The sequence below is a fragment of the Euprymna scolopes genome, chromosome 18 (assembly GCF_053919585.1).
Source record: "Euprymna scolopes isolate OS-2025 chromosome 18, ASM5391958v1, whole genome shotgun sequence".
NCBI classification, from domain to species: Eukaryota; Metazoa; Mollusca; class Cephalopoda; order Sepiida; family Sepiolidae; genus Euprymna; species Euprymna scolopes.
Window position 1 is genome coordinate 112,288,774 of NC_136499.1, and position 13,352 is coordinate 112,302,125.

Here is a 13,352-nt window from a genome sequence, read left to right on the forward strand (position 1 = left end):
GAGAACCTTGGGAGAACCTGAAATCAGCACTTTTCTACAGATGGAGGGTCAGCAAAAACCGTCCTCTCATGACGAGATTGGTTCTACGCATGCATCAGACGACGTCATAACCTTATTTAGTTTACATATTTGAAGAACTGACACAGTTTCATGTACGTCCAAACACCCCGGCAACGCCGGGTACCCCACCGCTAGTCTTTATATAAATTAAAAAATAGATGTCTGTGTGTATGTCTTTATATAAATATTTAACCGATAAACTACTGGTCACATAACACTGAAATTAACAGGAAATAGTAATCATTAGGGCTAGGACAACAGCATATTCTTTTCATTGTTTTGACTCTCGAGTACATGATTAAGTCTTGCCATTTTATGCGTAATATATATCGCGCAGTTTTGCTTGGTGAAAATGTTCCAACTTTTTCCGGTCTCGTATGTAGAATACCCAGGTCTCACATACTGGCCCCAATATATATATATATATATATATATATATATATATATATATATATATATATATATATATATATATATATATATCCTAAAATCGGACATTTTTAACCCTCTTCTGAAGTTGTTTTCATATAAAATTTTATTTTAACTTTCAAGCAGTATACTATAGAACATAGAATTCTCCAATCAGCCTATAGTAAACATCTTAAAATTAGTAATATCTAAATATTCCTCCAAATCAGTATTTCCAAAAAGTTTAACGAAATAATTCAATAAAAAGGGAGAAACAATTGAACATAAGATATATGCATCGAAGCAATTGTCATCTTCTTCTATAATATAAATCTCATCTATCTGTTTAGATGTATGTATGTATGTATGTATGTATATTTGTATGGTTGCCTAAAACTTTCGACATAGGCTACAGATTTTCACGAGATCCGTAGCATTTTGAAGCTCGACCCTCTGGACGACAAATATCGAAAAATTGGCTAAAAACATTAATTCCTTCACTCTCAACTGGGCACTTTTCTACAAGAAGGGGTCACTTTTTCGCCGATATTTTCGAAAGTCATCCTCTCTTTTCGATTGTCTAGCCTTAATTTAAACCTATATCACTTCTGGTTTGGCGATGGGCGCAACAGCAAAGACGTCACATTTTTTCGCGTTCTTTTTCTCCTTCGCAGTACTGGTTTGAGCCTGCTTTCCTACTACCACTTTTATTTTGCTCAACACACACCTCCAAACACCCGGGCAATGCCGGCATTCAGGCTAGTCTTCTATATATATAAAAGCGAAAATGTATGTATGTATGTATGTATGTATGTATGTGTGTTTGCATGTCTGCTAAAAACTTTTGACAGACTTAACAAAAATTCACAAATTTGGTCTCATAGGAAAGCCCCCATCCTTCTCCCGACAAATATCGAAAAATTGGCCAAAAACGTTAATTTTTTCACCCTGAAATCAGCACTTTTCTACAGATGGAGGGTCAGCAAAAACCGTCCTCTCATGACGAGATTGGTTCTACGCATGCATCAGACGACGTCATAACCTTATTTAGTTTACATATTTGAAGAACTGACACAGTTTCATGTACGTCGTGTTAGCTCAGTTGTGTCATTATCTAAACGTTTTGGGTTCGAATCGTGGTATGAGATGTCTTTTTTATTCGATTTTTTAAATTTTAATATTGAAGCAGGGTTATTTAAGCCATTTTTCACGTAACGTTCGGTTTTCTTTTCTTTTTTTTACTTAGCTTATTCTTAGGTTTTCATTAACAACCCACAACCAACCGACCACATACAGCCCAAAACACCCGGCCAACGCCGGGTACTCACCGATTTTTTTAAGTTTTAATATCGAAACAGGCTTATTTAAGCCGTTTTTCACGTGTTTTTTTTTGGGGGGGGGGTATTTTTCAGATTTTTTTAAAGAAGTTTTAACGTTCGTTTTTCTGTTTTCTTTTTTGTTTTTCCGATTTTTACATTTACCATCGTTCGTTTGCCTTACGTTAGTTTTTTTGTGTTTTTTTCGATTTTTTAATTTTTATTTAATATTTAAAAAATATTTACTTCGCTTACTCTTATATAACTAATATATGCGATAACTCTTGGGTGTGCCCCAGGGGTTCTTTTAGGGCCAATAAAAACACTTCATTTTTGGGATTATTTTACCATATTTGTCCAAAATTTTCTGTGTATGTTTATTTAGTAGTTTTGCATAGTGCTGAACTCTAATCTTTTCATCTGTATTTAAAAAACATTATTGAGTGTACATAGCTCCCAAAATGTTTCATCTTTGGACGAAATAGCTATTTACAAAGCGTTTTAAAGCTAGATTAAATTATATTTTATTCAGCATTATAAATATTTTCAAATTCCGATGAATTTTCGAAAGTTTACAAATAAAATTAGTCTTTTGAGTGTGTGTGTGTGTGTGTGTGTTTACAAAGGAGTCACTACTTATCAAGGCCCGGATGCCACTGGAGGATACGGGTTCTGCATGAATTATGCTATTATATTTAAGCGTATCTTACGGCCGGGCAACGTGCTAGTTTTTATATATATATATATCAATTTATTTCTGTTGAGTAGTTTTCAAATAACACAAGTTCGTACGTTTTGAAACAGACATTTTTCACTAATCACGTTTACATCCTCAGCCGTTTACGTTCTTAATAAAATAAATAATCGCTAATTTAAATCGGTGAGTAGATCCTTTAAATGCTTATGAACTTAATAAAAAATGATAGTTATGATTTTCTCGTTATGTTAAGGATAGCCGCAGGAAGTTGATATTAAGATGAGGCCTTGCACAAGACCGACAGTCTTGAAGAAGGGCCTGCAGGCCAAACTGTTCAACTAGCATGGAAACGGACATTGTTGTTGTTGATGATGATGTTGTTGATATTGTTGTTGATGTTGTTGTAGTTGTTGATGATGTTGTTCATATTGTTGTTGTTGTTGATGATGATGCGAGTTGTAACTTTATTTCTTTTGTTTTAATAATAATAATAATGATAATAATAATAATGATAATAATAATAATGATAATAATGATAATAATAATGATGATAATAATAATGATAATAATAATAATGATAATAATGATAATAATAATGATAATAATAATAATGATAATAATAATAATGATAATAATAATAATGATAATAATGATAATAATAATGATAATAATGATAATAATACTACTACTAATAATGATAATAATGATAATAATAATGATAATGATAATGATAGTAATAATGATAATAATAATGATTATGATAATGATAATAATAATGATAATAATAATAACGATAATAATAATAAGGATAATGATAGTAATAATGATAATGATAATAATGATAATGATAATAATAATGATAATAATAATGATAATAATGATAATAATAATAATAATAATACTAATAATGATAATAATAATGGTAATAATAATAATGATAATGATAGTAATAATGATAATAATAATGATGATAATGATAATGATAATAATAATGATAATAATAATAATGATAATGATAACGATAATAATAATAAGGATAATGATAGTAATAATGATAATGATAATAATGATAATGATAATCATAATGATGATAATAATAATGATAATAATAGCAATAATAATAATTCTGAGATTAAAACACTTAGAGGTGTCGACGTCCTCTTACATACAGCGCCTGGTATTCCCAAATGGTCAACAATCTGGCCAGGCTCAACGTTACTAAACTTTGGTGATAACACCAAAGTTCTGCTTGATTGAAAAATATGTTTTTCAGTCATTGTTTAGTCTTTATTTCAGAGATAACATATGATTTAATTATAACTCCTCATCACCATGACCAAACAAAGACTGATTAACAATTTGTTTTTGTTATGTAGAAATTAAAAGACAATTGAATAGTAGCACAAGGTGAAACGATAAAATTGTCGCCCTAGAAAACACAACATGATTCCATTTCCGTTTAATGAAAAGCAGTTTTCTTTTTCTTGTTGCAGACCATCTTCTAGTTGGCCAGTTGTGTTCAAATCCCAAGAGCGATAGGAGCCAACGAGCGAGATCGGAGGTGTGCTGCTGTACAACTCATGCTTTCTACCGATCCAGGTTATGAAAACAGGACCATTGTCAGCACCCTCAAAATACAAACCCAGTCTGTTCAACGCTTTAAGGCAGTGCTTAACAGTTTCCGGCCATGGTTATGTTCTTTGGTGTGGTTTCAAGTGAAAGTCACATCATGCGACGTCACATCTTCGAAGTCAGCTTGAAATTCAACATCAAAGTGTACCTGGATGTGCTGAAGCGTATTGTGATCCCCTGGTGCAATCAGGTGGCCACTGGCAGACCTTGGGTGTGGCAGCAGAACTCGGCATTAACCCACAATCCAAAGAGACCTAGGCTGGGTTCAGAAAGATTGCTACGAATTTATACCCGTTCCTCACTGGCCTCACTCTAACCCCGACCTGAACCCACTGGACTACCTAGTTTGAGTATGATTTTTCAGTACGTTTCGGTCGATGTAACCTCCAAACTTCTTCAGGTGTACCTTTTCGAACTCAGGAATGTTTCTGTTGAACTTGGACGGAATTTTGAGCGGAACCTTTTATTTATGTCATGGGAGTAGTGTGCTCTTGTTTCGTCAGCCATGAAAGTGTTATATAGGGGTTTCATTAAAAGAGAGTCTTAGAGGGAGTTTGTGGTTGACTTAGAGAGAGATGTATTAAGAGGGATGCTGTGTAGACTCAGAGAGATTGTTCGTTTATAACGATTCATATATTTTAAAAATGTTCATTACTTAGAAGTGAAATATGGAAAATCTTTGAGTGAGGAGATAGTGTTCAGGCAGTCTTAGTGTAGATATGAGATGTCGAGACGTGTATGTAAGACATTTTATAACACAGATATATAGACATATAATACAATTTTCACTTTACCTTTTTGGCAGAATCACAAACACAAAGACGACGTTTTATAAAAACACATGATGGTTTTATTTCTTCTCACGACCGGCCGTGGTTTTCATCATCAAGAATTCAAAGCTTCACATATTAAGTTTCAAAGTGACCGTCTTGCTTCTAGACGTTCGAATCCTCAGACCCTCTCTGAGTTTCTCCCTGCTTCTGTCTGCTTAACTCTCAAGTTTTTTTCTATCTCTCGAACTTTCTATTTTCCATGACGTTATACACACGTGTTCTGGACATACGTGTCCAAAACTTTTCCTTTTTTTACAAAAGGAATTTTAACCTATACTCAGTAACCTATATTTCCAATATGTTAAAAACATGTTTATCAAATTATCTTGTAGCTGCATTCTTTAAATTGAATTTTCATAACAAATTTGACAGTGCACATTCTTTTCTTGAAATATTTTATCTCTATTCTAAACAATCATTTGCTTTACATTCCATTTTCTAATTCTCACACGTAATCTATTTCTAAACTTAAATTACGAGGTTCGAATTTCGCCTATGCTATTTCATTTTCATTTTAACTAAATCTCTCTATTTTTATACTTACATGAAAAGGGGACAGCCCTTATCATGTAACAAAAGAAGCAGCACAAATGCTGGGGAATAACCAACTGCTAAGTAGACCTAGTATAGAATTCAATACGATATGGGAACCAGTAATTATAAACAATAGATAATATATACAAATAATAAGTAAAAACATTAATATATACAACTAATACGTATAGAAATAGATAAACATTAATATATAATAATAATTAGTATTAAATAGTGATATTTACAACTAGAAATAAAAATAGGTTTAAGGCTCCTAAAATTCGTACTAGAATTGTCCGCAAGGACCTGTGCCGCAGTGATTAGAGTACTGGGGAAAAATCAATTGTAAAAGTCATATTCTCCTGAAGGTTGAAGGTTCAATCGTCAGTGTGGGCGACCGAAATATACATTTGTGAAGTACTTAGGACCTCTATCTAACGGAACAAGAGCATGCTACTCCTGTAAAGTAAATAAAGGGTTCCGCTCGAAATTCCGTCCAAATTCCCAAGTTTGACAGAAAGATTCCCGAGTTCAACAAGATATACCCGAAGAAGGTCGGAGGTTATATCGACCAAAACAGATGAGGACCGTAGTCCGATGAATAATAATACAAATGTGTGTGTGTGTCTATATATATCTATACATATATAAAAGTGAACGTGTGTGTCTGTGTACATTTCCCTACGCAATAACTCTGTCAATTTTTAGTCTACAGACTCGAAATTTGATATACAGGGTACTGAGATTTGGAAAAATCGATGTGATCGGTTTTTGGCCAGAAATTTGGCGATTAAGAGGTCAAAGTTCAACGATTGGGAAAAACCAATTGTAAAAGTGATATTCTCTTGAAGGTTGAAGGTTGAAGGTTTAATCCTCAGTGTGGGCGAATTACTTAGGACTTCTATTCAGTCTGATGAATAATAATACAAATAAAATGCGTGTGTTTATTCATTACTAGCAGACCGCCTGGCGCTGCCCGGTCATAAAATACACATAAATTTTATACTTGAATTCATACAGAAACTAAGGCCTGTGCTTACTAGTATTACGCTTTTTTTTAAACAGTTCCCTCTAAAAATTGGTTGCGTGTTATCCACACACACATCCTAACTTTGATAGATATATATATAGATTTATTTAAAATTGTAGAAATATTCATTCTTTTTAAAACAAATATTTTTCTGTCTTCTTAGTGTAGAAATAATCATCAACAAAATATTCTTTAAATTTTTTGTGTTTCGATTTTAGAATAATTCATTTTAAAATGGTTAAAGTCGAAATATTTTCATCTTAGCAACATTAAGATTAATAATTTTCTAATGTGTGTGAAAGGTGATGACGTACGTACAAACATTTTGTGTTTAGTATATTATTTTGTGTGTGTGTAAATTTTGAATTTAATTTGCAGATTACCGAATATTGATACATTCTTTTTTTTTTTTTTTTAGGACGAAATTAAATTCCAGTGCCATCCAGGTGAGCCAATTTATACATTTTTAAAAATATTTGCAATTTTATGTTTGCGAAGATTTTTTAGATAGGGGATTGATAACCACCTAAGCAGACCTGTGGAATTTCCACAGGTCCCGTTAGTATATAACAAATTTACTAGCATAGAGTATAGTAGTCATATTTGAACTGGTAAATCTCTGACCACTTCGAGGGTTCTAAATAAGGTACAGAAACATATCTACAATTTCATTCTCCCCCAACTCTTTCTTCTTCTCGGAAACCGCTATCTCAAAGACGTAATATTGCTAATCTCAGTCTTTTTCTATAAATACTATTAATCAGAATTGTCTGATCTATTCCTTTCCTCCTTTGTTCTAGCTTATTTGAGTCGTTAGTCTAGTGGTTTTAATCAATTCATGATTTGTGATATAGCTTCGATCGAGCGAGTAGATATCTCACTGCTGATGCAATTCTCTACCTATATAAGAGCCAGGTACGTCCAAGGATGGAATACTGTTGCCACATCTGGGTAGAAGCTGCTAGAAAGGGCGTATCCTACCTTGATAGAGTTCAAAATAGACCCCGTAGCCTGGAAGGGGATGCCATTTTTATTTCCTGGAACCTCTTTCTCACAGAAGAGATGTTGCGAGTCTGTCTCTGCTTTTTCATTATTTTCATGGCAAGTAATCGTCTGAGCTCCAATCTATGCCCCCCCCACGCCAAACTTTCATGAAAAACACTCATCTACCTGAAAACGCTATCATTAATTTCCCCCACTATTTATCTGTGCCAAATGTAGATTCCATGAACAAAGTTTCTTTCTTAGAACTGCACGCCTGTGGAACTGCCTTCCGTTTTGCCTGCTTTCTGGTTAACTGCAATATGGTTGTCTTCAAGTCCAACGTAAACAAGTTTTTGATGAGCCGTTTCATATAAGTTAACAAATTTACCGAATTTACATTACTAACGATTACTATATTGTCCAATTGACTACTGTACACTCTTTAAGCCTTATCCTCGAGTGGCCTCTGGGCCTTGATAAGTGGTGATGCCTATGTAAAAAAAAAGCTTTCTGTTCGAGTAACTTCTTTCCAAGAACTACAGGGATGTGGAATTATCTTCCTGCTGACTGTTATGATCTTACTTATAGCTATGGTCTATTCAAGACTAAGTTATAAAATGGTTCCGTGCCTTGTCTTGAAAGTCTTCAGATGTACCTCTCCACCGTACTGTATATCGATACTCTATAGCTGACTGGGATAGCTTCTGTACATTTATATCTGATCTACCCCTACATTCCATGTTTAACAAGGATGTGTCCTCCATAGCATCATACCTGACCGGATGGTTAATTGTAGGCATAGATCGATTCATACCATCCAAAAAATTCCAACAAAAACCTAACAGCCAGCCTTGATTCTCCCCAGAATGTGCTGCTGCCATCGCACACAGAAATCACTTTTTCCATAGCTACCAACGTAACAGATGCACTGTGACTAGAGCTGCATTCAGGACTGCCAGCAACCACTGTAAAAGAGTAATAATAAATGCAAGAGAGCTATATGCTCAGTCCGTTAAATCTAAAGTTGGCAAATAGCAAACAGGATCCTGAACAGAAGTGTGCGTTCTATCTCAACCATCACCAATGGATCTGAGGTCATCTTGTCAGCATCAGGCAAGGTCAAACTATTTGCCAAGAACTTTGCAGCTAATTATACCCTATGCGACGAAGGCCATCAACTCGCCGTATTTCCTCCTATAACAGACAACACACCATCAACACGCCATACAACATACAAATATCTGTGCGTGAGGTAGCTAAGCTAATCAAGAACCTTGATTCCAGTAAAGCAACTGGCTCTGACGGCATTCCAATTATAGTGCTGAAAAAGCTTCAACTAGAACTTGCTCCCATATTTACAAAACTGTTTAAGCATTGCCTTAAAGAGAAGTGCTTCCCAACACCCTGGAAAACCTCATTAGTATTTAAGAATTTAAGTGATAAGTTGTCTCCCTCTCAGTACAGATCAATAAGCCTCCTTTGTGTCATGAGTAGGTTGCTGGAATCCATATTAAATAGAGAAGTAGTCAACCACCTCAACAGTAATAACCTTCTTAGTGATGCAATATGGTTTCCGTTCTGCCAGATCTACAGCAGATGTGCTAACGGTTATATCTCATAAGATTAGTGAATCTCTCGACAAAGGCTTCCTCTCTAGGGCAATTGCTCTTGACATATCAAAAGCCTTTGATAAAGTATGGCATAAGGGCCTACTTCACAAGATTTCCAGTTACGGCATAACTGGAAATGCTTTCTCGGTCATTAAATCATTTCGCTCTGATAGGCTCATAAGAATAGTGGTTGATGGGCAGAAATCAGAAGCCCTCAGAATTAATGCTGGAGTCTCTCAGGGGTCCATCCTGGGCCCAACTCTCTTCCTGATCTACATCAATGATCTTCCAAAACACATACTTAAATCATTCGTTGACATCTATGCTGATGATATGACCATCTATGGCAACACATCAAAGGCCGTAAATGACAAAGTTCTCTCTGATTCTCTCTCCTCTGATCTCGAGCACGTGATACACATGGGGAAGAGGTGGCTGGTTACTTGTAATGCATCTAAAACCAAGCTCCTATCTTTACATCATCAACGCTCTGATCCCCATCTGGCATCAATTGAAATGGATGGCTCTCGACTAGGGGAAGCTCCATGTTTTGATAAGCTTCTGGGCTTGACCTTTACTCCTGACCTGAAATGGAACACGTACATCAAGTCTGTTGCCAAGGTCGCTGGAAAAATGATAGAATCCTTCTTCCGCTCCAGAAGATATCCCACTGCTGATGCAATTCTCTATCTATATAAAAGCTAAGTATGTCCAAGGATGGAGTACTGTTGCCACATCTGGACAGGAGCTGCTAAAAACAGCCTATCCTGCCTTGACAGAGTACAAAGTCGGTTTCGTGGCTTAGTGGGGGATGCCCTTTTCTCTTCCTTGCAACCTCTCTCCCACAGGAGAGATGTTGCGAACCTGTCTTTGTTTTATCGTTACCTCCATGGCAAGTGCTATTCTGAGCTCCAATCTCTGGTCCCCACTCGCCAATTTTTCATGAAAAACACCCGTCTAGCTGAAACCAATGTCAAAAATTTTCCTCACTCTTTATCTGTGTCAAAACCATGAACAAAGCTTTTTCTTAGAAGTGCACGCCTGTGGAACTCTGTTGCGTCTGCCTGTTTCCCACCTGACTACAACCTGGATGTCTTCAAGTCCAACATAAACAAATTCCTGATGAACCGCCCCCTGAAGTAAGACACTTTATCAAATCTCAACACTACCGTACTGTACACGCAATAACCCTTATCTCCGAGTGGCTTCCGGGCCTTGATAAGTGGTGACCACCTTGTAAAAATATAAAAAATAAAAAAAATAAAAAATATCCCAGAAAACGTTTACAGCAAAATGAATTTAGTGCTATATAGTCTTATAAACATATCTATACTCCTATTATTTTTTTGTGTGTATTGATATTTATATTAAAACCCTTTTTTTCTCTTTATTTAGGCATTTATTTGCTTTCCCATGAACGTAAATGTGACACAAGCCCGTTTTTCATGTGGGAGGAAAACCAGTTCCCTAAAACAAGTGCAAAAAGGGGGGGGCACTCTGGCAGTATCCAAAAATAGTAATTGTGTCAGTATGAAGGGTTTCCTCTACATTGACCAAGGACCAATTAACTTAATGAAGCATCAGAACAGATACCACACTTTGATCTTGGCCCGAAAGCCAAGAAAGAAAAAGGCGACCCTTTTTTTTTTATTTATTTATTAAGAAAATACAATTTTGTTATATATGGGTCGTGGAATTGCATTCATCTGCAAAAGATTTAGCTAATTTGCATATTTTTTTAAACATTCATTTTAATTAATTTCCTATTAGTTTTTTCGGTTTTCTGAAGGGATGATCATCTTTAGTTAACTATTATGTGTAAATATATTCATGCAGATATTCTACATGATTTATACTTGCGTAATATTTGTGTAAAAAGCTTATAGTAAACACAAACCTCTTTCTATATATATTTATGTATGGATATATATATTTCTTTAAAAAATTTGTCTACCAAACTCCTCCGTTAGCTTTTTGTCTACAGACATGAAACTTAATTAATAGGATCTTCGAACCCATGCGAAACTTTATATTTAGGTTCTGGCCGGGGAAAATTGGTGCAAATTACATAAATGGAATTTGCCAGGTGAAGGTCAAACGACGGCATTACGAATATGTATGTGTGACGTAATAGCTATTAGTTCATGTCTTAGCCTTGGAGAAAACATGTCTTCATAGCTCAGGCATTAAAATCAAAGAAAAAAGTAAATCGTAAGCTAAACGTTTTGGCTTCGATTCTCGGTGGTGGCACACAATTCTTTTTTTTTTTTTCTTTTACTTTTTAAATCATTACTATATATAGGGTTCAATATAATATAATAATAAATACGAAATCTGCATTAATTAAAATATCATAAAGTGCCTTTTACGACCGGGCAATGCCGGGCGGCCTGCTAGTATATGTACATAGATAGATAGATAGATAGATAGATAGATAAACGAATGAACACATCCAAGGCAATAGCGGAAACCCTAGAGAAAAACCTCCAGTCTATAGTAGAATGGGGACAACAATGAATGGTAATGTTCAATGCTGCTAAGAGTAAACTTGTTTCCTTTAATAATTACAAGAAACCTTCTCAACCACTAATAACTGTGGCTAATAATACATCATATGAAAGTACTTCATTCAAACTCATAAGCTTAACGTTCACAGGGAACATGACTTTGAACAGATACACCGGCTGCTGTGGGGAAGGTGGGCTCTATCTGCCATGCTATGAAGTAACTTACACCCAAGAGTATTCTGTACCTCTACAAGACCATCATTCGCCCATGCATGGAGTATCGTTGTCACATTTGGGCTGATGCATCTGCTACTAGTCTCTCGCTCCTGGACAGGGTTCAAAAGAGAGTCGCTAACCTAATAGGTTCTGCACTGTCAACTTGTCTTCAACCTCTGTCCAAAATCTGCATGAATCAAATTATCATATTTAAGCGTATTTTACAACCACGCGGAGCTGTTTTGTCATATTTTTAAACCATTTCTTTGAAATGCTCGAATTCAGTATAAGTAAAATTAATCTATGTATTGGGTGGGGGGATTACTCCTTCCATGTTAAATTGACCTTAATATTCCACAAGGTCAAATAAAAGATACACAATTAGTGAAAGGCAGAAAAACATGTATAGATACAGATCAGACCATCCCGTATGTTGTCATATTTGGGATGGTGAATTTCTGTCCATTTGAAGGTTCTTGACAAGGTGTATCCTCATCTTCAATTCTTGTTAGTCTTTTACATTAAGTCGTTTCATGCCTTGTCTGGAGCGATTTCCATAGTTTATTTTTACTCTTATTCACACGAAACAAAGCATATGAACACCTGAATGTAATGTTATGTAATCGCCGGGCAACGCCGGATAGAAAGCATTTATTTAGTTATCTATCTATCTATCTATCTATCTATTTATCTAGTTGTCTATCTATCTATCTATCTATCTATCCATCTAGTTGTCTATCTATCTATCTATCTATCTATCCATCTAGTTGTCTATCTATCTATCTATCTATCTATCTATCTATCCATCTAGTTGTCTATCTATCTATCTATCTATCTATCTATCTATCTATCTATCTATCTATCTATCTAGTTGTCTATCTATTTATGCTTACTCTTATTCACAATTAAAGTTTTATGAGTAAAAAAAAAAAATAAAAAATAAAAACTTTAATTTTTCTTAACACCAGTCATGGAATTTTTTCTCTCCTCAAAATTTGAAAAGGTCTGGAACCTTTTTTAATTTTTGTATTTTAATTTTTCTTGCATAATGAAATCAAATATGATTGAAACGGTCTGCACATCGTAGCAAGATATGACTATATTTACATAAAGAATAATAAAATATAATTTGCTCTCTTTGGTTGACAGACGACCCTTGTTGAAATTAAATTATTCTTAAATTTTGGGTATCTTTCTACCTGGAATATATATATATATATATATATATATATATATATATATATATATATATATATATATACAGGATGACCCCCCCCCTAAAAAAAAACAAAAGCTAAATGGAGGCCATCTAGAACATACGCTGTGGAACGGAGAAAAAAGGCCCAAAACCCTTGTTTTGATGTGATGTTTTGAATGTAATAAACTAGTTATGACCAAAGTTTAATTTCATCCGGACAAAACGCTAAGAAATGGGGGCCTAATTCGAGTTGGGGCCCGTTTTTTGGGGTCACCCTATATATACACTTGTGCCCGATATTATTCATACCCCACCTTGAAAATTGAG

General features: G+C 34.8%; 1 protein-coding gene across 3 annotated transcripts in view; it reads left to right on the top strand.

Annotated features, from left to right (window-relative positions):
• The window catches only part of LOC145297770 (uncharacterized), a 576,130-nt gene that overhangs the window by 122,060 nt on the left and 440,718 nt on the right, over window positions 1-13,352 (top strand). For all 3 annotated transcript variants that reach the window (XM_080144014.1, XM_080144016.1, XM_080144015.1), the window contains exon 2: window positions 6,929-6,956. In XM_080144014.1, the coding sequence (XP_080000140.1) occupies window positions 6,929-6,956 (28 nt within the window). The remainder of the gene's footprint in view (window positions 1-6,928; window positions 6,957-13,352) is intronic.